Source organism: Seriola lalandi, unplaced genomic scaffold (genome assembly GCF_002814215.2).
Source record: "Seriola lalandi dorsalis isolate HSWRI2012SDOR001 ecotype SW California unplaced genomic scaffold, Sedor1 jcf7180002054784, whole genome shotgun sequence".
Taxonomy (NCBI): domain Eukaryota; kingdom Metazoa; phylum Chordata; class Actinopteri; order Carangiformes; family Carangidae; genus Seriola; species Seriola lalandi.
The window spans coordinates 2,012,060-2,035,319 of NW_019525337.1; the positions used below are offsets into that span (position 1 = coordinate 2,012,060).

Here is a 23,260-nt window from a genome sequence, read left to right on the forward strand (position 1 = left end):
AAAAATAAAGGTTATTTTTTACTGCTTCACGCACTCTAGCCAGCTGACGCTTTCACTCTAACTTTGAAGAAAAGGTGATTTGCACTCCTCCTTTGAGTGCTCATAGTTTGAAAAGTTTACATGTTATGTAAAAACAGTTCCTGTCTTTTTGAGAGAGCAGAAGTTTTCCTCCGTTTTATAGTTTGAATCACATTTCTACATGCAGGTATGAGAGAGCTGGGTGACTCAGAAAAAAGGTGCAATTTTGTCGAAAAAGGGTGGATTTCTAAAGAAAATTCCAATGCATTTCTAATCCATTATTTATTCCCAGTTTTTTGGGAATAACTTTGGGGAAAATTGGAATTTTAACACCAAAAGTCATAGCACCCCTTGCGGGATCAAGACGCACGTTTTGATGTATATATTACCGGGGTTTTCTCAAAGCTGCGGGACGAGTTACGCGCCGAAATTTGGCGGAAGAATAATAAACCCGAAACAGAATAATATTAATAGATGCCAACAGTTAACTTGATTATTAGTGCCTCGGGGCACTCCTCTCAGCTATTCTAGCTGTAGAGGAGTGCCTCGGAGCTGAGCACCCGTGGCACTAATAATCAAGTTCACTGTTGTACTGTATGTGTGTATTTATAAGGACTGTATGAGGGAGCAGCTTAAGGGGGGGAATGAGTGGACAAGTGAACTGAAAAAAGAGTGTAGCTAAGACACTAACAGTTTGTGTGATTGAGTGTGTGAACTGACTTATGTAGAGTACACTCAAAGTCCTTAATTTCTTTAGTAGACTGGAGACACAATGGTTGACTGATGCCATCTTTTTCTGAGTGACCTTCCACATTTTCCAAGACTTTGACCCGTCCAGCCTTAGTGCCTCTGTCAGGATTTATCCTGATGAATGGCCTGAAAAACGAGTGTGTATTCAGGTGTGTCACAGCCTGCCATGCCTCTCAGTGTTTTTCGACTCACCCTGCCTCTGTCTCACTCTCAACTCTGCCACACCTTCTAATCAGCCTCACTGTCCTCACCTGTTGCCCCCAGCTGCACTCCATCTCCAATCAGGCCAGTATATATTCATCCCTGGTTCACTCACACATTGCCAGATTGTTCTTAGTATCCATGCAAGACTTTCCAGCGGTCATCTCATGACTGACTTCCTGTTATCAACTCTGCTTGTTCCCTGACCATCCTGCCTCGTCTCTACCCTGGTAAACGCCTCAGCCTTCTGTCCCGGACCACGAGTTCTGCCTGTACACTTTCTGGTCCCTGTCTGCCTGTCCTTGTGGCTGTTTGGCGTTCTCCGGCTCCAACGTCGCAACGTTAGTTCCTCCCTGCTGGTTTCCTGATCCTTAGTCTGGCTTTGATTACCCGCGTGTCTGCTGGTTCATAATTAAAGGTCATTACCAATCGTACCTGCGGTGTGTGGAGCTGGATATGGGTTCTACCAATATCTGTTACAGCATGGGGAAATAGAAACATGTACTTTCATGGTGCAGGTTAAGTAAAAGTTTGTTTCGCCTTGATTAGTGTCCGAAAAGCTTCCTTAACATGCTCTAGTAATCAGATGTTTTACGCAGCTTGTATGTAACCTGTGAGACGAAACACAAGGTCAACATGATCAAAGCTGCTGTGAGCACACAGTACCAGTTGAAGGATGTAAGCATCTAACCTTTTGACTTAATTCCAGTGTGCTTGCAGTGTCATCTTTGGACTGAAGTTTGAAGCTGTAATGAGTAGAAAAGACTGCAACGAGCGTGGTCAGCTGGCTGGGTGACTTCACAAAGAACATGCCCCTCAATGCTGATCATGAAGTGGTGAATACAGCTTCCTGGTGTTTCACCTGAAATTTGACAAATAAGAGCAGTTACATTGTCACACTGCAAGTGGTATGTACCAGGGAAACTGAAATCCTTCTACCCATTGACAGATGAGTCCTGTTCTTTTTGATATATACATTATAAGGTGTTGTGATATAGAGCTGAACATTATGTCTGCTCTGTTGATTGTGATAATAGTGGAAGTAACAAATGATGACAGTTTAGCTAGTTGGCTTACTTTAGCAAACAAGCTCCCTGTCAATTCAGTACTGACAGTAACTTTATCTAAATAAAATCAGCAGCTCCTTTGGAGCTGTTCACTTAGCAGATGCTAACATGAAGTAAGGTTAAGATTAAACTCACCCTGTAGTTTGGAGGATCAGGATCAGAGTCCAGCTCCTTTCTCTGTCACATGGTGAAACGGGTGACAGAAAGTTACCATTCCAGTGTTACCAACGTTTTCAGATCACAACAGAAGGATTTTTTCCAGTTTAGCAACTGTACAGAGCTGTACTTCGAAGTAGCTAACGTTAGCTGAAAGTAAACACTGTTTGCTTGTGTTTGTGTCAGTGCAGACTCTGATCTCAAATTACTTTAAACTTAATTCAAGTCAAATGTGCTCTAAATTCACTCTGAATTTTCATTTCAGCAAAAATAATCCTAAACATAAAGATAAATCAGGAAGAGATATGTCTTAAAGACTAACATTACAAGTAAAACAACTTGTCTTATTTGATGGCATTCTACTAGATAATCAATACAACTTGATTGGAAATTTGATATTTTGCTGATGCTAACAAGTGTAGCGTACATACGTGGCCTGGCATCAGTCACAAGCCATTAAGGAAGTTCATTATAAGGACATGCAGAGTTACGGACCCACAATTGACACTTTGTGACTCTTTCCACCATCAAACTATCAGATTGATAGGAAACAGAGACAAAGGACCCCTCTTCCACAAACAGACCATGCTGTTAGCATGGCCGAACGACACAGAACCAGACCAAAGGTCAAAGGGTCAGCTCCAGAGGATCAACCAATGGACACCAGACAACTGGAGAATATAGGCAAAATCTCCAGTTTGTAACAATAAGACTGTCTAATGATATTTGATTGTTTCTTGTATAGGACAAGTAACAACAAAAGGACTGATTTACACTAAGGTGTGAATCCTGGCCTGTCTGTGCCATGCATGAACACACACACACACACACACCAACCTCCCTTCCTCTGTCCCTCTCTAGATAAAAGTCACTACAACCCACATTCCAATCCTGGGTAGTGACCAGCAGGACACTCTTCACAGACACAGATCAAAGGATGAATGTAAAATTAAATATCTAACTGTTCTGTAACTCATGAGATGTTCCTATGCAATAGTTCAACCCCAAACTTCTATCCCATAGAATGTTTGAAATGTAATGTAGATTTTAAGACAATGTCCTTCATGTGACCATACTGTCAGCATCCTTCACACAAGGTAACACACTACATGACATCCAGAATGTGCATATTATTATTATTACAGTCGAAGAACTGCTGCGTAATCCATATGTATAGACCATTAGCTTTGGAAAATGTTTATATTGTTGTTTGATCAATTAACCACTTGTATCATAATTAATTCCAGGTTTGAAGGATGTAATATGAAATCAACACTCCTATTACTCCTCTGTGCTATTATTAGTGCAAGTAGTTTTATGTTATTTCATTTAATGTTTTGTGGTCATGGTGGAAGAAGGATGTGCGAGTTTATAAGTAAACTCTAGATTAAAATGATTCTAAAGTTCAGTGGAAAATTACTCTCTTCTCCAAGTGGAAACATAGGAGAAGATGGGTGACGCCCATGAAACATGTGCCAGCCCCCAGGGGATAAAACAGTTGTGAACAATTCACACATTGCCAAAAGCCAAAAGCCTAAGCCAATTCCAGGCCTAGGCCTAAATCAGGTCAGAAGCCAATGCCGGACAGAAGCCCCGAAAATCTGTTCAGAATCCAGAAACCAGAAGAGAAAGAAAAGTCAGAGAAACCCAGAGGACAAGAAGATGCGCGAAGTGAGAAACGATGCAGAAATTAGAAGCTGAGATCTTTGCTCAAAGCTCAGAGTCCCGGCTCTGTAGCCATGTAAACTCTTAGCTCTAAGCTGCTCACCACAAACTTAGTCATTTTTGCACTTTTCGCGTCTTTTAGTTTTCTTTGCCACAAGCATGATTTTTGTCTACATGTGCGATCTTTTATTTTTATAAGCCAAGTCAAGACCAACTGAACCTAAGCAACAGAAGTGCCTCAGAGTAATTTTGTAACTTTTAATCATCATCAAGTTTTCCTTTTTGAAGAATTTGACAACTTTAGAGTCATCTGGTCAACGCCAGTCTCCTCTAAAGTTATCTAACCAAAGTGAAGAGCATTAGAGTTTATTTCGCATCAACCCGCAAGAGACAACAGCAGATAACACCTCTGCACGACCGCCTGCAGAGAAGCCGAGCAGAAATCAAAAGTGTCCGAGACAGAAAGTCTCCTGGCAAACTCCACCAGAGCTGAACCACTGAGACACCGGCAGAATCCGTCATCCTGATAACGGGACACGGCCTCCAGGAGAATCCACCTAGATCCCGCGTCTCCAGGGTTACCACGGCAACCACAGCCACCTGGGTTCCAGCCGAGGGTCTCCAGCTACAGCGCAACTCACAGTAGGCCGGTTTTAACACTCTGCTCATGACTGGGTTGATGTCGAAATATAGCAATATTTAATCATCAAACCTAATTCTTAGATGTAGCATGATTAGCTGTATAGCCATAGTGTATAGCCATAACATATTCTCTCCCACCATTGCCAACTCATCACACTGCTCATTTCATTATTATTTTCATCTTTATGATTATTACACCTTGCATTTACTCTGTAGATAGTAGTTTAGTTAAATAAACACCTTTATTTACACCCAGTTGTTGTCCTGTTGTATTGTTTTGACGTAGAGACTGGAGATCCATTGAATCGAGAAGTCATGGCTTCCGATATGAGATTGATCAATTTGGCAATGAAGTAATTCATTGTTGTCCTCCTAGAGGACTGGTGCCCCATTTCAAGGAGAGTAAATCCTAAAATATGGCTTAACGCTACACAAGCAAGGCCAAAAGGCACTCACCTATTCATTTGAAGGATGAAGAAGGATGAAAAAAATCAAACTGCATTGTGCAGTCAAAGGTGTCTCACTCTGTTTTCCCAAAATGCATTAAACAAAAAACAAAAAAACACTGTAAATTACTGTTGTCCTCCAAGCAATAATACTGTAAAATACTTTTATAAACAATTTCAGAGAAAATATTTTGCAATAATTTACTGCATTTAAAGATAACAGGATTACACTGTTTACATTTTCCTGTAAATTTACAGCAATTTGTTAGTGTATCTAATGTCACCTGTTTATTTTACTCACAGGTTCTAGTGGTAGCTGTTCTCATAGCTCCGCAAACTTATTGAATCATGAGTTTCAGAGCAGCAGAGAAGATACTCTATAACTGAATTTATGAACTTTGCAAGTGTCTTTTACTTGTTTTCCTTGATCCTCCCTTCTTTTTCCAGCCCTGATGTCCTCATGCAGTGACGTTGTCAGTTATGAATGAGTTATTCATTATTCACTAGGTACATGGAGCCTTTTGTATGACGATAAACAAAAAAGAAAATATGAAGCTCATGTCTCGTGACATCCGTCATTGGTCAGACGGCTCAGGCCTGGGGGAGGATCAGGTCTCACCCAACTACCTGTAATATATTTGTGTACGCTGAGTCTGATTGAAGCCACTAGCAGAATATGTAATAAGCTTCAGCTCTTCTCTTCAAACCTTCTGGACATACACTACTACTTTTACTTTTTAAATGTGTGTGATTCTCCTGTAAATTTCATCTTCTGTTACTGTTTTGTTTGCACCATGCTCCATCTGGCTCCCAGGTTTGAAACCCCCACACTGCCCCTGGTCTGCCTGCAGCTCTGCCTGCCCCTCAGGCAGAGCAGCTTCACTTCCAACAAGCTCCATCATATCTAACCTTTGTCAAGCACCACTGACCTAATACATCAAACTAACCATCTGTTTGTTTTGACTGCTACACCTCTGTATTGTTGGTTGTGATGAAGATCTCCACTGATAGAGATTAAGCCTTATGGACCACACCCTCACCACAGCACTCAGCTGTGTCTCAGTTCCTGTTTTTCCCAGTTTTGCCTGAAGAAAAAACAAACCTTTATCTCAGCTCCTGATCCAACCAGTTCCACAGCCAACAACAGACAGTCTCTGCTGTCTGTCAGAGAGCATGCTCTGTTCTACAGGATCTATGTCAGCATGTTCACTAAGTGACAGTTTCTTGTCAGTTCTTTTTTTATGTCTGTTTCTGAGACAGAGGAAGTTCAAATGCTCCTGTTACTCTCCCTTTTGTTTCTGTCCACAGATGATGAGGATCTCTACGTCCAACAAGCTATTGTCTTCATTGAGGACGCCATACAGGTAAGTGCAATTAATTTCCTTATTCAGTGCTTTATTACATGACACATCGACTACTGTAAGACCTGCCTCTGTCCACAGTACAGAGAGTGTTTTTGGATCACACCAGCTTTAGCTTCTCTCGGGTGGCTCCCTCTCGCTTTTAGAACTTATTTCAAAATGTAGGTTCAGACAAACAAAGCATCACATTGGCAGGAACCTGTACACTTAGAGAAGAAGAGCAGGGACTTCTGGCTGAGTGAGGGTGATGGCTGAGTCAGCTGGTTTCAGGCTGGCTCTGTTCTCTTCTCTCATCCTCTCTGCTCACATATACAGTATTTTTTTTTAAGTTATTTTTTGGGGCTTTTTGTGCCTTTATTGATAGAGCAGTGGAGAGAGACAGGAAATGGGGAGGCAGAGAGAGGGGGAATGACATGCAGCAAAGTCTGTCCGATGCAGGACTCGAACCAGGGGCCAACTGCAGCGAGGACTGTAGCCTCTGTATATGGGGCGGATGCTCAACCAACTGAGCTATACGACACCCCACATATACAGTATTTTAATATATCTCAATTCACAGTAAAGCTGTTCTCATTGACGGATTTTGCTGTTTCTGTTGTCATGACAATGGAACAAGTTTGAAACAGTGACTGAAACGTGGTCCATTAGGACTACATGTTATCAAGCTGTCACTTCAAGCTGCTGCTAAAATTCTGATATTATAACCACAACGTCATCTGACAACATCACCAAATGCATCAGTTAAAGACAAAGACTGAGATGTGATTTTAGCTGGGTTTACTTTTAACACGATCACTCCACAGAGAAAGTTAGAAGATCAGTCACGTCAGCTGACGTATAGTCAGCAACTAGAGGTGTGTCTGAGGAGGGAAAGCTTTACCTTGTGCTGTAGACTGTACTGGAGACTCTCTTCTGTGGAAAATTGCTGAGGTTTGTCCAGAATGTCTCTAGCTTTGTCACAGTGCTTTTAAAAAAAAAAAAAAAAAAATTTGGTAAAGGACTCTGGAAAGCGACAAAGATGCAACACACACTTGTTCACATTGAATCATTTTGAAAGAGCAACAATCATTGAAGAAACTCCAAAACTAGGCTTGCCAACCAATGGTGTAACTCCATCACTCACTCACTCACTCACTCACTCACTCAGTCAGGCACATTTGTGTTTATACGGCTGGTCCAACTAAAAAGTCTGTGTTTCTGTTCAGTATCAGTTGCGATTAAGTCACAGTGTGACAGTGACACACAATTCTAGACTCATATGAGTTTCATCCAGTGAGCTTTACAGATTTTAAATTTGGGAAAAAGACATCATTGGTAGCAGATTTTAACTCGGTGTTCAAAATGGATATCAGGAGGAAAAAAGTCAGATTGGTGAATCTGGAACAGCCTCACTCAGAGTCTCAATGTGCCAGTGTACATTTTAAACAAACTAAGACGATGCAGTGATCTACCTACTGCACACATCACTGCTACACCTGGAGGACAGTGAGAGCACTGTGAGGGTCATGTTTTTTGACTTTTTGAGTGCTTTCAACACGATCCTGCCGCCACTGCTCAGAGTGAAGTTGGAAAGTGTGGGAGTGGACCATTACCTGGCTGCATGGATGATTGACTACCTCACCAACAGACCACAGTACGTGAGGCTTCGTCACAGTGTGTCTGATGTGGTGCTCTGCAGTACAGGTGCCCCCCAGGGTATGGTGCTCTCCCCTTTTCTCTTCACCCTGTACACCTCGGACTTCACACACAACACCACACACTGCCACGTCCAGAAGTTCTCTGACGACACAGCCATTGTTGGGTGTGTTTCGGAGGGAAATGAACTGGAATACAGGACAGTCATCAGGGACTTTGTCAGGTGGTGCAAGATCAACCAGCTTCAGCTTAATGCCAGCAAAACAAAGGAGATGAGTGTGAACCCCAGGCGAAAGACATCCCACTTCACACCAGTGAACATCCAGAAATCCTGTAGTAATAAAGTTTATATTTGCTTACAGTATCGGTCCATCAACCACCGAGTGGACGCCAGCTCACTCCGCCTGTACCGATGGTACTACTCCAGGATCTGCCAGTGGTAAGTTCACACCTTCTAACTCCTGCTCAGGTCATGTATGAATTAAAATGTTTGTGTCACATGTGTGCAGGGACAGAGACTGGAGAGCTGCTGATCCTTGCATACAGTGGCCTCTCTCACAGAGAATATCACAGGGGTAGTGCAGTGTCAGAGTCCTGTCATGGCTTACTGAGTGAAATGAATAAACCACAGCCATCATTAATGGTCCTATTATGACCAGTCAAATGTCTGCTCTGAGAAAGGTCACTTCACTGAATGCAGAGATTTGTAGTGTTAAACATCATAGAGGAAAGAATCTGTCCTTACCAGCCAAAAACTGTCAGAATGAACCAAACCTGTTCCTTAAGTGCTTTGAGGAATAGATGTGAAGGAATTTTGTCAACTTTCAACATTATTTGGGAAATGAATCCAGTCTCTGTAAGGTAATTTAAGGTCAGGTCAGGTAAGGTATTCAATTATTAGCCGCTATTAGGAGTAATCCATCTCCTCTCTACTGAGAGTCAGTACAGAACTGTTCATGGAGAACTCACAGTCTCACTCTGAGGTTTTTAGTCCCAGGTTAACTGTCAGAGTACTTGGAGGGATTCTGCAAACAAACTCACTTCTAAACAGTAATTTTACTGGATTCCAACTAGGTTCTTAATTTCACCATATGAAAAGGTACAGATTCACATATCAGTGTGTATTTGGAATATGATACTGTTGGTCAAAATGCTAAAGGCCACAAGGAAAAATGATTAATTGAATTTGTGCAAAATTATAATGACAGACATGATTGGTGCAGAAAAACAGGTTCTGGATCAGATTATGAGAATAAGAATTGTATCATATGAGATATAAGCCATAGAAATTTGATTGGCTTTTATTTTTGTGATTGACTCATAAGTGATTGATACACATGGTGTTGTCAAGGTGTAACACTCAGGTCAACAGGCAGGAGAGGCTGGTGCAGCGACAGGAATATGATCCCTCACTGGCTTCCCACCCACCAAAACTACCAAAATGCCTTTTTACACTGATGTTTTGACACATCACAGCAGGAGTAGCCCAGATGTAGTCTATAATATTAATAATGGTGGCATTACGTTAGGTTTAGCAGGTCCTTGGTTTTGGGTCATACTGGAGCACTTTAAAATCTAAAACTGTATCTGTACATGTTGTGAAAGGGATAGATCAACATTTTGTGGAATAGACTGGCTTTCATCCCAAGAGTTATATGAGACACCCAATATCACTTTGTATTTGTCCATTACAAATGAAACAAGAGTCAAAAGGCAGTTAGCTTACCTTAGCATAAAGACTGGAAGCAGGGGGAAACAATTAGCCTGGCTCTGTCCAAAGGTGAAAGTAAATAATTTGCTGAACAAACACTGCTTTTATGGAGAGTTGCATGATAGAAGCCGTGACTGGTGAACTGGTACCTCTACAGTTTGCTTGGCCACCTCATGCTGATGACAGTATATATTCATCAGTGAGATTTGCAGAACCAATTTCATGTCTTCATGCTAAGCTAGGCTAAATGGATGCTCTCTTACTTTATATTTAGTGCTCAGATATGAGAATTATGTTAATCTGTTTACCTCTCTCTAAACAAATAAATGCATTTCCCAAAATGTCAGATTGTTCCTTTACTTACTTGAGGATGATAGTGATGATAAAGCACACACACTAAATCCTGCTGTCCATCTCACCTGTCCTTCCTTTCCTGTCTCAGGGGCTTGGGCCTGACCATCACTGTGGTGTTGTTGCTGGCCTTTGTGGAGCGCCCGTCCTCCCTGTCAGTCTCCTCAGACCCTCGGCATAGATCCACGCCCTGGGAGCCTCCCTGCGGCTTCACCGAGAGCATTGAGATTGTCTGCCTCATGATCTTCTGTCTGGACCTTGCTGTTAAGGTGAACACAGCTAGAGTGGCAGCTGCCTGGTTGCGACACATTATATTTTCATATTGTTTGTAGTTATTTGTTCTAGTGGTAGTTTTTATACTTATTAGGGCCCGAGCATTAAAGTGACATTCTTCAATCGGTCCCAAATTTCACATGTTTGATGATTGTCTCACACTGAAGTGCCACCTACTGAAAACAGGAAGTACCTCTTGAGTGACAATCATCATTTATTTACATTTCATCAATGGGTCTACACTTGATATACAAGAACTTAATTTCTGCTTGATGCGTTGTCTCTGGCTTCACACAGTGGACACAATTAAGAATGCATATAAAAATGCAGTACATCTTCTCTGCTGCCACACGGACTGTGCAGAAAATCTTAAGCCCTGGGCGTGGTGTCTGGCGGTCACTAAGATGCTTATCTGTTTTAACCAGCCTGCTGCAAGCCATTCCGAGGAGCGCCGGAGTGCGAGGGCCTGCTCAACGCTGCTTGCATCTTTAATTTCCTGCTTGTTTTTCTATTTGAACCATCGCTTCACTCTGTCTGTTTTGCCCTCAGAGTTACCTGATTGGCTGGGATGAATTCAGGAAGAGCAAATGGCTGATTGGCTACACTGTGGTCATCTCAGTCTCCATCATTGACTGGGTGTTGTCTGTCAGCATGGTGTGTGACGAGGTGAGGCGTGCTCAGGTGTTACTTAATCAAACAGCAATGTTCAGTAGGCTTGAGCTGATAATATTGGATATTGCTGTATTTCCTACTAAATGAGATATTCATAATATTGAAAAAGATCTTGTTTGTTTTTATTTTTGTTTTTTTGCAGAAACTGAGAGTGCGGCGACTCTTGCGACCGTTCTTCCTCCTACAGAACTCCTCACTGATGAAAAAGACACTGAAGTGCATCAAGAGGACTCTGCCAGAGATTGCCAGGTATCTGACTCTTCTACACTGACAGGCCTGTCTGAGATCTTTATTGCCTCATTCCTGGTTATGGTTATGTTACATAATTCAAACAGTGAGTGTGTCTCTGAGTCTCTGTGGCCATAAGTGACAGTTACAGAATAAAGGTATATGCCAAGTGTAATATAATGTAAAAATAGCACAGGTCAGTAACAATCTTGGTTAAGCTACTTAAGTACTTAAGTATTCATTACTTATGACTGCTTGAAAAGATAATTGCGTTATATTATTAATTATACATTAGTATAAAGTATATAAAGTATTTAGCTGCATTAGCCATTATTGCTGTGGGGAGCAGTAATGCTGGCAGGTTTATATTTCATAGTATGCACAAGAACTGCCTGTCAGCTTGTAGGCCACCTTTTAGGTTTCCCCACACACAGAAAAAGAGAGATTAATTTGTGTATTTTAGCTCTAAAGTTATGAAAAAAATGTGTAGTAAAAGTAATCATGAAGCAACTCATTTTTTCGATTTCCTCATTTAGCATCATCATCATCATAACAACATGTTGCCTAACTGACTATTAAAGACAGTAATAGCACATCATCAAGACCAAACCAAGCTGTTACAATAAACAATCAAAAAACCACGAGACAATAAAATTAAATAGTATTCCTGCCTGTTTGAAGTCCGCGCTAGATCTGCTCTTACATCAAACTCTTACAAAACAGCCTTCACATGAAATCCAATGTCATGATGTATGTTCAGCAGTGCTCCACATCTGCACTGTCAACATTGCATCAAAGCACCAGACTCCTCCTTTATCTCTTGCTCTCCTCTTGAATCTTGACTCAGAACATAGTGACGATGCAGCCGAAAAATGTGTTGTCACAAATATTATTTTTGAGATATGATGTAGAAAAAAACAAAAAAATTATAGCCGCAAGCACAGCCTTTTGCAAAGATATTTTTGTTGATGGTAGCCATGTTTTTCAACCGATCTTGATCATTTATAAAGGAAATTTGTATTTTTGTCTCATAAGGCTGTATACCAAATTTGGTGTTGCTGATATCAAAATTCATAAAGTTTTATTCATCTTACTCTTTTACAAATTATCAAAATTATCAAAAAATCTATCCAGACGCTAGGAATGCGCGTTATAAACGATATATGATATAAACGATAAAAAAAATGGCCTACGATAGAGATTTGAATTATATCCCCTATCACGATAACGCATGTTGATCACGCAATCACAAGGCATTCTGGGTGTACCTTAATGGCGATTTTACTGCTCCACTGACACTTTTTTTTCCTGATAAAAAATAACCTCACGATCGGAGAGATACACTAAATGATGTTATTCATTCTGTAATGTAGATATAATAAAACCTCAAACTTATGTCTTACTTAATAACATAAAACAAAATTCAATATAGACTGATCTGTTTATTTAAATACATTTATATTTATTTAGATTGTGTTATATATACTTATAACATGTTACAGCCCCAGAGGAAACGCTGTTGTTCAGTCCAGTAAAAACATGGAGCTTAACTTTACATTCAGACAAACTAATGTTGCGGCTGCAGCTGTTAATTTCATCGGTGAAACCAACATTTATCTTCCAAAAGGGATTATATTACCCAACGGTAAATTTCATGCCAGTTCATTAGATCGTTTTGTCCCCGGGATGATGGCGGAGGTTCACCGAGCCGGTGATCATGTCCATAGTCCGGCTGCTTATAAGCAGCTGCTCCCGGTCTGTGGATCCCACATCTCTCATCTCCGAAAACGTCGGACAAAATTTCATTAAATATCCAAAGTGGTTCAAAGAGCTGCAGGTCCGTTCATCGGATCGCTTTCCCTCCGGGATGACGAGGGAGGTAGACCCCGGCTATCATCTTCGTACTCCGGCTGCTAGCTGCTCCCGGTCAGTCTGCAGGTGTTTCGTGTTAACTGGTGCCTTTTTCACATTACATTACGTTACATGAGATGAATGAGTCCTTTGAATGCAATTTAACTTGCATACACGATTAGATATTACACATTATTAAATAAGACCAGTTTTAAATGTGCAACATTTATGTTTACAGAATACTGTATGATTACAGTGGGGCACAATAAATGTTGTATGTCTACATACTGTGTTCTATGTTTTCTTTTTTAAATATATTTAGCAGTTTAGTTTTCCTCAGGGTCTATGTAACCTGTTCTGAAATTATTCTATTATATAATCTATGTATCGTGATACATATCGTTATCGCAAGAGGCTGCTGTGTATATCGTGATATGGATTTTTGGCCATATCGCCAGACGCACATTAATGGTCTAAGAGGCTTTTTTGTAGAGCACATTGAGCTGGACCTGAATGTCAAATTTCAAGTCAATAAGACAAATGGTGTGAGCCTTATTTGCGCTTATTCTTCTTGGGCCAGTACCACACATGGTTCCAGCTGCCACAGCCACTGATGTGTCTGTGTGTGTCTCAAACACACACACACACACACACACACACACACACACACATACACACACACAGACAGAAAGCTGTTTACAAGTTAGTACTAATAGAGGGAGACAAAATGTTTCCATTTTAGGAGTTCAGCTCCTCCAGTTTAACATTTTGGCATCTAACTTTTCAGTTAGCATTACTAACTAGCTTCCTAATACCTTTTTGAAATTTTTTATTATATCTTATTTCAGGCATCAGTGTTTAAAAGAAGACATTAGGTGACTGACAGGTGGACTCAGATGGACATGAATCTGTCCAGGTTGAGTCATGAGTGTTGAGCTGCTTGAGATGAGCAGCTGTGTTATAAAATGTCTAGCTCTTCTTGATCGGTAAAGCAACATCTAATAATACAGTAACCAAGCTTTAAAATCTGTTACTTAGAAACCCAGTTTAACCTGTGTAACCGAGTTTTTTTAAAAGACTCTCATTGAGGATGTCATTAGAAGAAAACATTTAAACAGGAAGTGACAGGAGAAAACACACTCGAAGCAGGAGCTACTCTGTAACCAGTTGGAGTGTATCTTTAATAAAGTTGGAGTGTATCTTTAATAAACAGAGAGTCCACCCCTTCCTGAGTGTTTGTTGTCGTGTCTCTGCAGTGTCATCCTGCTGCTGGCGCTCCACCTCTGCCTCTTCACTATGATCGGCATGTTGCTGTTTGCTAAGACTGAGGTGAGTTCAGGTAATTAAAGACTGTGTGTGTGTGTGTGTGTGTGTGTGTGTGTGTGTGTGTGTGTCTGTGTCTGTGTCTGTGTGTGTGCGTGTGTGTCATACCAGCTTGTGGACACCTAAAAACACACATTGAAAAATTACTTAAAGGTCCATATTGTATAAAGATGGATGTCCATGTGTTCTTTGATCCTTACACTGAGCCGTCAGGACTTCTATAACTTTGTGATGTATCAAAGCAGTCATCATGCTCAGCTGTGCCTAAAGCCCCGCCCACCTGGACCCACCATCCAACCTTCCAGTCTTTACCTGAAGTCTGCTATATTTTTGGGGGATTTCTGTTAAGGACTGTTTTGTTCGACCTCTCCAAATATCTTTTCAGCACGTGGAGGCAAAAAACTGACTTTCCAGCACAGAAAGAAACACATAACAGATGGGTTAAGAATTTGTCAGACAGGGAACTCACCCAACCTGAGAAGGAGATCCTAGCCAAGGGCTTAAATTTCGCCATGACACCAAAAGAGCTACCTACAGTGGATTTGATTACAGCTACAGAATCTGCTATAAGGAAAAACAACTAAACCGGAACTGAGGCCGATCAGCTAAGGTTAAAAGTGTCAGCAGCGTTGTCCGAGGCCAAGGTCCCCCCCTCTAACCTCACTCTTGAGGAGAGGAAAGCAGTGGTGGGAAACACCCCACACCACATCCAAAACTCCACCGATTTCGTGGATAAAGTCCGAAACATAAAAATGGAACCAGATGAAACCATGGTATCCTACGATGTGACTTCTCTTTTCACCCGTATTCCAACTATGGAGGCTTCGGCTACGGTAAGAGAACGACTCACACAAGACATTTCCCTGCAAAACCGAACAAATCTCATACCTGAACACATCTGCCAGCTTCTGGATTTGTGCCTGAACACCACATATTTCCAGTTTAATGGCAAATTTTACAGACAAAAACACGGCTGCGCCATGAGTTCACCAGTATCCCCTTTTGTGGCAAATCTATACATGGAGGAGGTAGAAAACAAGGCCTTGAACTCCTTTGAAGGAACAACACCGAGCCACTGGTTCAGGTATGTGGACGACACATGGGTCAAAATCAAAATCAAAGAGGTGCAAGCTTTTACCGAACACATTAACTCAGTGGACAAAAACATCAAGTTCACCAGAGAGGATGCCAAGGACAATAGTTTGCCGTTCTTAGATTGTGACGTCCATATGGAAAAGGACAGGAGCCTCCACATTGGGGTATACAGAAAACCCACACACACAGACCAATATCTACTTTTCGACTCACACCACCCTCTGGAACACAAGCTTGGTGTGTCCATTTACATCTCAAGGAGAAAGCCCACTCCTTTGAGGACAGCAATGTCCACATCCTAGACAGAGAGGACAGTTGGTTCGAAAGAGGAGTAAAAGAGGCCATCTATGTAAAAATAGAGAAACCATCCCTCAACAGGGGAGGAGGCCTCAGACACCACCTATCTCCAATTTACAATGCTGCCCTTTCATCCCTTCCCAGGAGACTCAACAATCTAGCCTCCAAGAATAACAACTGTTCACAAGTGGCGAGTGACTCCAACGACTGTCGTTATAACACAATAGAGCACTAACAAAGTCGAAACCAATTTTCCACCAACAACAGTCATGCAAACTGACAAGACTGTCGTTGACACTTGGAGCACAAAAGGGAACCAGTGACATCATCATCCTTGTGAACGCCCACAAGAGGTTAAATACCTGGGTCTCCACACCAGAAAGTAGAACCAGTCCTAACCTGGTCAGATGCGTACATGAACTGATGAAGCCTCTTGGATGAGAGGTGAAACGTCTTCCCAGACAAATAACCTAGTCCAGTTGTTTTTCGATTTAAAAAACTCCTTTAGGATACTATGACCTGGAAAAATGAGAATATACACAGGCCAATCAGAGGAGGCTCAGAGACCAACACAAAAGATGGTAGAGCTCTAGAGAGATGAATGGATGGATATTAAGATAAAACACTGGAACACTATAACGTAAAATATGGGACATTGGAAAAATGTCACAAACTGATCCAGAAACACCTGAGCAGCCTGGATGTTAAACATGTGTTAAACAAGACAGGAGAAGGTGGAGGCCTCAGGCCTGGAAGGAGGTGGTGAGTAAATGAAGCTGTGTATATACACCTGAGGCCTAAACTGGTTCTGAACCAGGAAGTGGAAACAGCCACAACAGGCAGGAGAGAGAAACATAACATAACATAAGTACAAATAATGAGGATACAGAAATAATGAGCAGCAGCATTCAAAACAGTTGAAAAGCTATGTTTAGACCAGTTTACATATTATATTTATTATATATGAAAAAGTCATTATAATAATTTAGTCCAGAAAATCCCTTGAATATCTGTGCTTACACAAAATGCACCACTGAAGCACAACATGTTGTCTTCACAAGGACAAGGCAGTTTAAAAAATAACACAATATCACAAGTTATTTATTATTGCTGCTTTTAGTGAAGTCTGATCGCATAGTCCATCTTTCTTATTATCAACAAATCAAAACCATGAACTGATCCTGCTAACATGTATCGTCTGTCTCTCATGTAAATCCCAGTGGTTGTTCAAGGTTCATGTGATTTGGGTAAGAGAAGCTGAACACACAGTGTATTTTACTCTGATATGAAAATGAGATGAATGCTCACAACTCTGCTCAGAAATAATAAGAGCCTGAGTTCTGATTATATGTATTATTTCTTTTAATCATCATAGCAGGGCATTTTTCTTCCTAGTGATTATTGTCTCTGTAGCCATGGTGACGGAACAAATTGTTAACTGTTAATAGTTATTTTCATGATTCAGCATTGACTCAATATGATCCTGATTCACCAAACTGTATTAGATATAAAATATAATATAAGATTTAATCTGAGCTTCAGATTCAGGTGCAGCTCACAGTTGAAGCTCCTTGTTTGTAGTTCCAGCTATAACCCGGAGGGTGTGCTGAATAACAGTACAAGAGAGGCACTGAAACATCACTGCAGCAACATCACTTCATACATCATCCTGGAGCCCGGTGCTCATTATGTGCCTTTGTGTGACATTTAACTAAGGACTGCAACTGATAACTCTTTTTATTATTAATTTATATTTTGATAATTTGATGAATCAATAGTCCTAAACAGCTTGGAACCAATATTTTATATCTATTATTGAAGCTCCATATTTTCCTCTTTTTCTATGTTATATTTGAAGCGTTGATCCATAAGAGATATAAAAACCATCTCAATGTAGTTTTTCATCTCCGCTCTCATTTTTCTCAACAGGTCGGTGAGCCAATCAGAAAAAAGGGGGCTCTGAGCCTCTCTTCTGATTGGCTGACTCTTTTCTGAGTGATCTAATAAAAATATAGCAGATTTCAGCTAAACACTCTGCTGTGAAACTTTCACAGTATTAATATAGAGCCTAAACATAATTTATAATCAAACAACACATGGACATCTGTCTTTACGCTATACAGACCTTGACTATGTCACACCTTTACTAAACTCTGTGTAGACACTACAGTGATCGGATATTCTGTCACCTCTGGTCTGATCATCATTCTTTCTCCTCTGGTCGCTGATCATCAGTGTGTCTCCTCTGGTCGCTGATCATCAGTCTGTGTCCTCTGGTCCCTGATCATAAGTCTGTCTCTTCTGATCTGATCATCAGTCTGTCTCCTTTGATCTGTGATCAGGATCCAAAGAAGAACGGGGAGTGGCAGCTACACTTCAGGAACCTGACGACCTCCCTCACCTCTCTATTGGTTCTGCTCACCACAGCCAACAACCCAGATGGTATGAGCCAGTCACATGATAAACAAGCTATGTTTCATCATTACTCTTCATTCGTTTGTCTTCTCTACATGTCCTTAGTGATGATCCCTGCCTACTCCCTGAACAGAGGCTACGCCATCTTCTTTGTCGCCTTCAGTGTCATTGGTAAGTAAAGATAATTATTATCTTAGATTATATTATACTGATGTTAGATTATTGTGTTATTGTTGAGTGAGATATTTGTTTTCTTCCTGGCAGGAACCTACTGTCTGATGAACTTACTGACCGCCATCATCTATAACCAATTCAGAGGATATTTATTGGTGAGTCACACATACATATGACATCATTCTGTGAATTATTTTGTTCTTTATTTATTGTTTGCTTCATTTGCTTCTGTAGCTGCATCTCTGTCCTACCAGAATGTTGTGGAGAGGATGGTTGTGTTGGGTCTGAGCTCTGACTCATGAGCTGGACACCAAATATATTGGATTTTCGGTTGTCTATCCATTTATTGGCTATCATAAATTAAGAAAATATGAATATAAAAAATATGAATATTAAACAATAACTTTGAAATTAATTAAAGTCATTGGGGTGAGGGTTGTGGTTTATGTTGCCATTGGTTGTGATGGTTGAGGATAGGGTAAGGGGCTCTGTGTGTGTGTGTGTGTGTGTGTGTGTGTGTGTGTGTGTGTGTGTGTGTGTGTGTGTGCGTGCGTGCGTGCGTGCATGCATGCGTGCGTGTGTGTGTGGGTATATGTGTGTGTCTGTGGGGACACAAACAAAATCAAGATGGCCGATTCAAAGTGGTCACTGTGACTACATGACCTGAACAAAGCAGACTACACAAGATGGTGGTAAACAAACAAAACTATTCAAAATGGCCACTGAGACCACCTGGTGTGATATAAATGGCTGATATAAATGAATACAGTACAGCACTGTGCCCTCACATCACACATCATGAAGACCCTGGAGTGGACAAGCTGGAAGGGATGGGGGTGGATCCCTGCTTCATGTCCTGGATTATGGATTACCTGACAAGACGACTATAGTACATCAGGCTGGGTAACTGTGTCTCAGGGACTGTGATTAGCAGCACTGGGGATAGGGTAAGGGGCTCTGTGTGTGTGTGTGTGTGTGTGTGTGTGTGTGCGTCAGTACAAAGGGCTTATAGGAAGGCTGAAGAAAAACCAGATTATGATCTGATCTGCCAAGTGGTGGTAGAGCTGAAGCAGTGAAGGCCTCCTATAGATTTGCATACAACAGATCAAGTGTTTTATTTTCCCTTGTGGGACAGTTAACATACTGAGTGAAGCCAATCAGGTGAGAGGTGAGAGTGACATGGTTAAAATCCCCCGATATTGCAATGAATGCATCAGGGTGTTGGTTCTGTACTCCCACAACAGTCTCGTGAATGACGTCACACTTGGTTGCATGCAAACAATGGCAACGATGTGTCAGAACACCCTCGGTACATTATGTTGTCTAAGACCAACCGCCAACAGTTCAATATCCCAACAGCAGATCTTCTCCTTCACTCTGATATGACTGGGGTTGCACCATATATTCTTGCAGAACCAGTCCTCCATCTTTATTCTCCCCACTTGCTCTGGCTAAAGCAGTTTTATTTCCACTCAGACTGAAGGGTAGTGACATGTTAGTGGCAGCAGAGGCTGAACTGAAGAAGCTGGAGCTATTGGGGCTGAGGCAGGACACACCAGGGAGAGAAAACAAGAAGGAGTAACCTGCCGTTTAAAGGAGCACAACAGTCAATTAACTAAATGTAAATCCTCATGTTCAAAGATACGTATGCTGACTTTTAGAAATGTCACTGCTGGATCCAACACATCCACATGATGCAAACTCTTCTCGTACATACAATACATAGAATAGAGTAAGAAGAGAGTCACATGACTGGATAGAAAAAATGCTTCTTCAGGTCACCCTTTAATCCTCCACCTTAAGATAAATAAATAGATAGATAGATATATAGCTCAGCTACTTGCAGTAGATGACAGCCAACAGTGTTGCCCTGTGACAGTGACTTTCCCTCTCTACGCTGACTTTATGTCAGCGTAGAGAGGGAAAGTCTCGATTAGTCTCTTAATTAATCATGACTGTTTTACATACAATAAACCAGTCAGAGTGCCATCTCGTGTTCCCTTTAAGAGACAGGTGAGCCTGCACCTTGGTGTATTGCTATTATAATGACAGATTTGCCAGGTAGTCACAAAGAACATTTCTCTACAGAGGAAACACTATCTGATGTTGGAAGGCCATCAGTTCACCTGAAAAGGTGTGTGGAATAGGATATGAGATGTGACTGCCATCTGCTGGAGGAGGAGTCTAACTGGATTATAACATGAACTGACAAAGTTTATAGGGTTCAATTAAATTTGTATTTCATCATGATCTGACTTCCTAATGTATATCCAATTAGAGACAAATGAATCACAAGTCACAAAAATAATGTTAAAATTCAGGATTTGTGGAGAATATGCTGTATATATATATCTGTAAGATTGAGATGAAGTTAAAGCTCGATTGAAGCTCTCAGAACTGAACTGAACTGAACCTTGCTGGAAACATAAAAACTTGAAGCAAGAGAAGAACACTGCCAAAAGTTCAACAAGTTCAACACTACATGAACCAGCAACTCACTAATTACTGTAACACAGAATCTGCAGAATTAGGAGGAATGTAAAAACAACACATCTTTCTAAGGGGAGCGAACTGCAGTTATAGTACTTCTGTGCAGAAGCTATGGCTTTAGTGCCCAGATTTCAGTTCCAGTGTCTGTCCAGGAAACAAATTGGGCAACCCTACTACAGTCCCTGACAAAAGTCTTGTCACTTATCCATTTTGTAGAAACAACAGCTTATAACCTGACTTTTAATTAATCCATTGGTTTTAGAAATGGCTCATATGAAAGCTAAAACCCTCCCAAATTATGTTTAATATACTAAAATAAATTTGCTTCACTGAAGAAAGATTGATCATTTAATGAACACAGAAAGGTCAGATTTTGTCAAGACAAAAGTTTTGTCACCTACAGAGAGTAATGTAAAAATTGAACAAATAATTTACTTCAAATACAAAATATGTTGCATAACATCAGTGAATTAAGTAGTGGTGCTGTGAAATCCATATTTAATATCTTGTATGACTTCCATGAGCTTGAAGGACAGCATCCATGCGGTTCGACAATGATTCATACAATTCATTGAAGTCATCAGGAATAGCAAAGAAAGCAGTCTTACATGCCTCCCAGAGTTCATCAAGATTCTTTGGTTTCGTCTTCCATGCTTCCTCTTTCATTCTACCCCAGACATGCTCAATGATGTTCATGTCTGGTGACCGGGCTGGCCAGTCCTGGAGCACCTTGATCTTCTTCGCCTTGAGGAACTTTGATGTAGAGATGGAAGTATGCGATGGAGCACCATCCTGCTGCAAAATTTGACCCCTTTTATGGTTGGGAATGTAAGAGGTAGCTAATACTTCTTGATATTTTAGGCTTTTGATATTGCCTTCCACCCTGCAAATTTCTCGCACACCCCCATACTGGATGTAACCCCAGACCATGATTTTTCCGCCACCAAACTTAACTATTTTCTGGGAGAATCTCGGATCCATGCGGGCTCCAGTAGGTCTCCTGCAATATTTGGAGTGGCTGTGATGTAATTCAACCGAAGATTCATCTGAGAAATCCACCTTCTGCCACGTTTCCAGCGTACATCCTTTTAGCAGGCTGAGGACCTTGGCAAATGCCACACGTTTTTTTTATTGCCTTTTGTTTAGTGCTGGTTTCTGGGCACTGATTCGACCATGGAGGCCATTTCGAGACAGAATTCTACAAACTGTCCTGGTTAACACGGGAACTTGAGGTGACCAGGCCTGGTGGAGCGCTGCTGCAGTGGAAAAGGGGCTCGCCTTGGATTTTCAACCCAACAAATGGTCCTCCCAAACAGTTGTCTTGCGGGGTCTGTCTGACCTGGGCGTGACAAAAACATCTCCAGTCTCTTCAAATCTTTTTCTTATTCTTTGTGCTTGATGCTGAGACACATTGAAGGTGTCAGCCACCTCAGCAGTGGATCTGGTCTTCAGCCTCTTGGTAATCAACGCTTTGGTCTCAGGGTGAATCTTAGGCATGTTGTCAGGGGTCAAGTTTCAGTTGATCTGAAGGTCTGGTGTGCTGGGGTTCTTTTTATACACACCCACTAATTGATTGATCAATTATTGATCACAGGTGAGGCTGCAATCTAGGAATGGGTTCATCATATGACAAGGTGACAAGACTTTTGTCTTGGGCTTTACCAAGCTGTGAACGTTAGAATGCTTTTCAGCAGTTTCGTTTGGCACCAAAACATTATTTCAAAAGTTGTTGGGATTGAAATTAGCCATTTCTTGTAAAAAGAATTGATTACAAATATATTTGAGGGGCACTTAAGGTCGACTTGTACCCAAGCGACAAGACTTTTGTCAGGGACTGTATGGCGACAAGAGCCTGGGAAGATGTGTTGTCATAGTAACATCTGTTACAGCAGTAAAACTACAATGTGTCATTTTGGGATTTTTTTGTTTATGTACAGGTTAAAAAAAACCTCACATTTATTCACCAGTGGGTTTTAAAGGTGTTGGTGTGTTTTGTACTTTGGACTGAGCCAGGCTGGTTCCCCTGTTTGTATCTGTCTCTTCCTTTCGAAAGGAAGTGAATGAGTGTATACCAAAATACTTATCAGTTTCATTCAAACAGGTTGAAGGTTCAATGCCTTGCTTGCTTGCTTAGTGAATTCAGTAACTTTGATGAGTAATAAACACTGACAGTGATTTTTAGGTGTGTGCTCCTAACCTCTGTGTTTTCACCTTCAGAAAATCTTTACAATCAACCCTGAGCCCAGGACAGGAGGAGATAAAAACTTGTCATATTCAGGACATCAAAGTCTTTCTGTTTGTGTCTTCATCCAGATGTCTGTCCAGACGTCCATCATCAGGAGACGACTGGGTATCAGAGCTGCTTTCCAAGTCCTCAGCTGCCAGGGAGCCCAACGGGCCACTGAGTGAGATATACCCCCCCCCCCCCCCCCCCCCCCC

General features: G+C 41.2%; 1 protein-coding gene across 2 annotated transcripts in view; it reads left to right on the forward strand.

The window, feature by feature from the left end:
* tpcn2 (two pore segment channel 2) overlaps positions 1-23,260 on the forward strand; it is a 45,031-nt gene that overhangs the window by 11,381 nt on the left and 10,390 nt on the right. For both annotated transcript variants that reach the window (XM_087179102.1, XM_023425545.2), the window contains exons 2-11: positions 6,254-6,309; positions 8,304-8,380; positions 10,095-10,272; positions 10,826-10,942; positions 11,091-11,197; positions 14,284-14,356; positions 18,085-18,184; positions 18,263-18,328; positions 18,422-18,486; positions 23,135-23,226. In XM_087179102.1, coding sequence (XP_087035228.1) covers positions 6,254-6,309; positions 8,304-8,380; positions 10,095-10,272; positions 10,826-10,942; positions 11,091-11,197; positions 14,284-14,356; positions 18,085-18,184; positions 18,263-18,328; positions 18,422-18,486; positions 23,135-23,226 — 931 coding nt within the window. The remainder of the gene's footprint in view (positions 1-6,253; positions 6,310-8,303; positions 8,381-10,094; positions 10,273-10,825; positions 10,943-11,090; positions 11,198-14,283; positions 14,357-18,084; positions 18,185-18,262; positions 18,329-18,421; positions 18,487-23,134; positions 23,227-23,260) is intronic.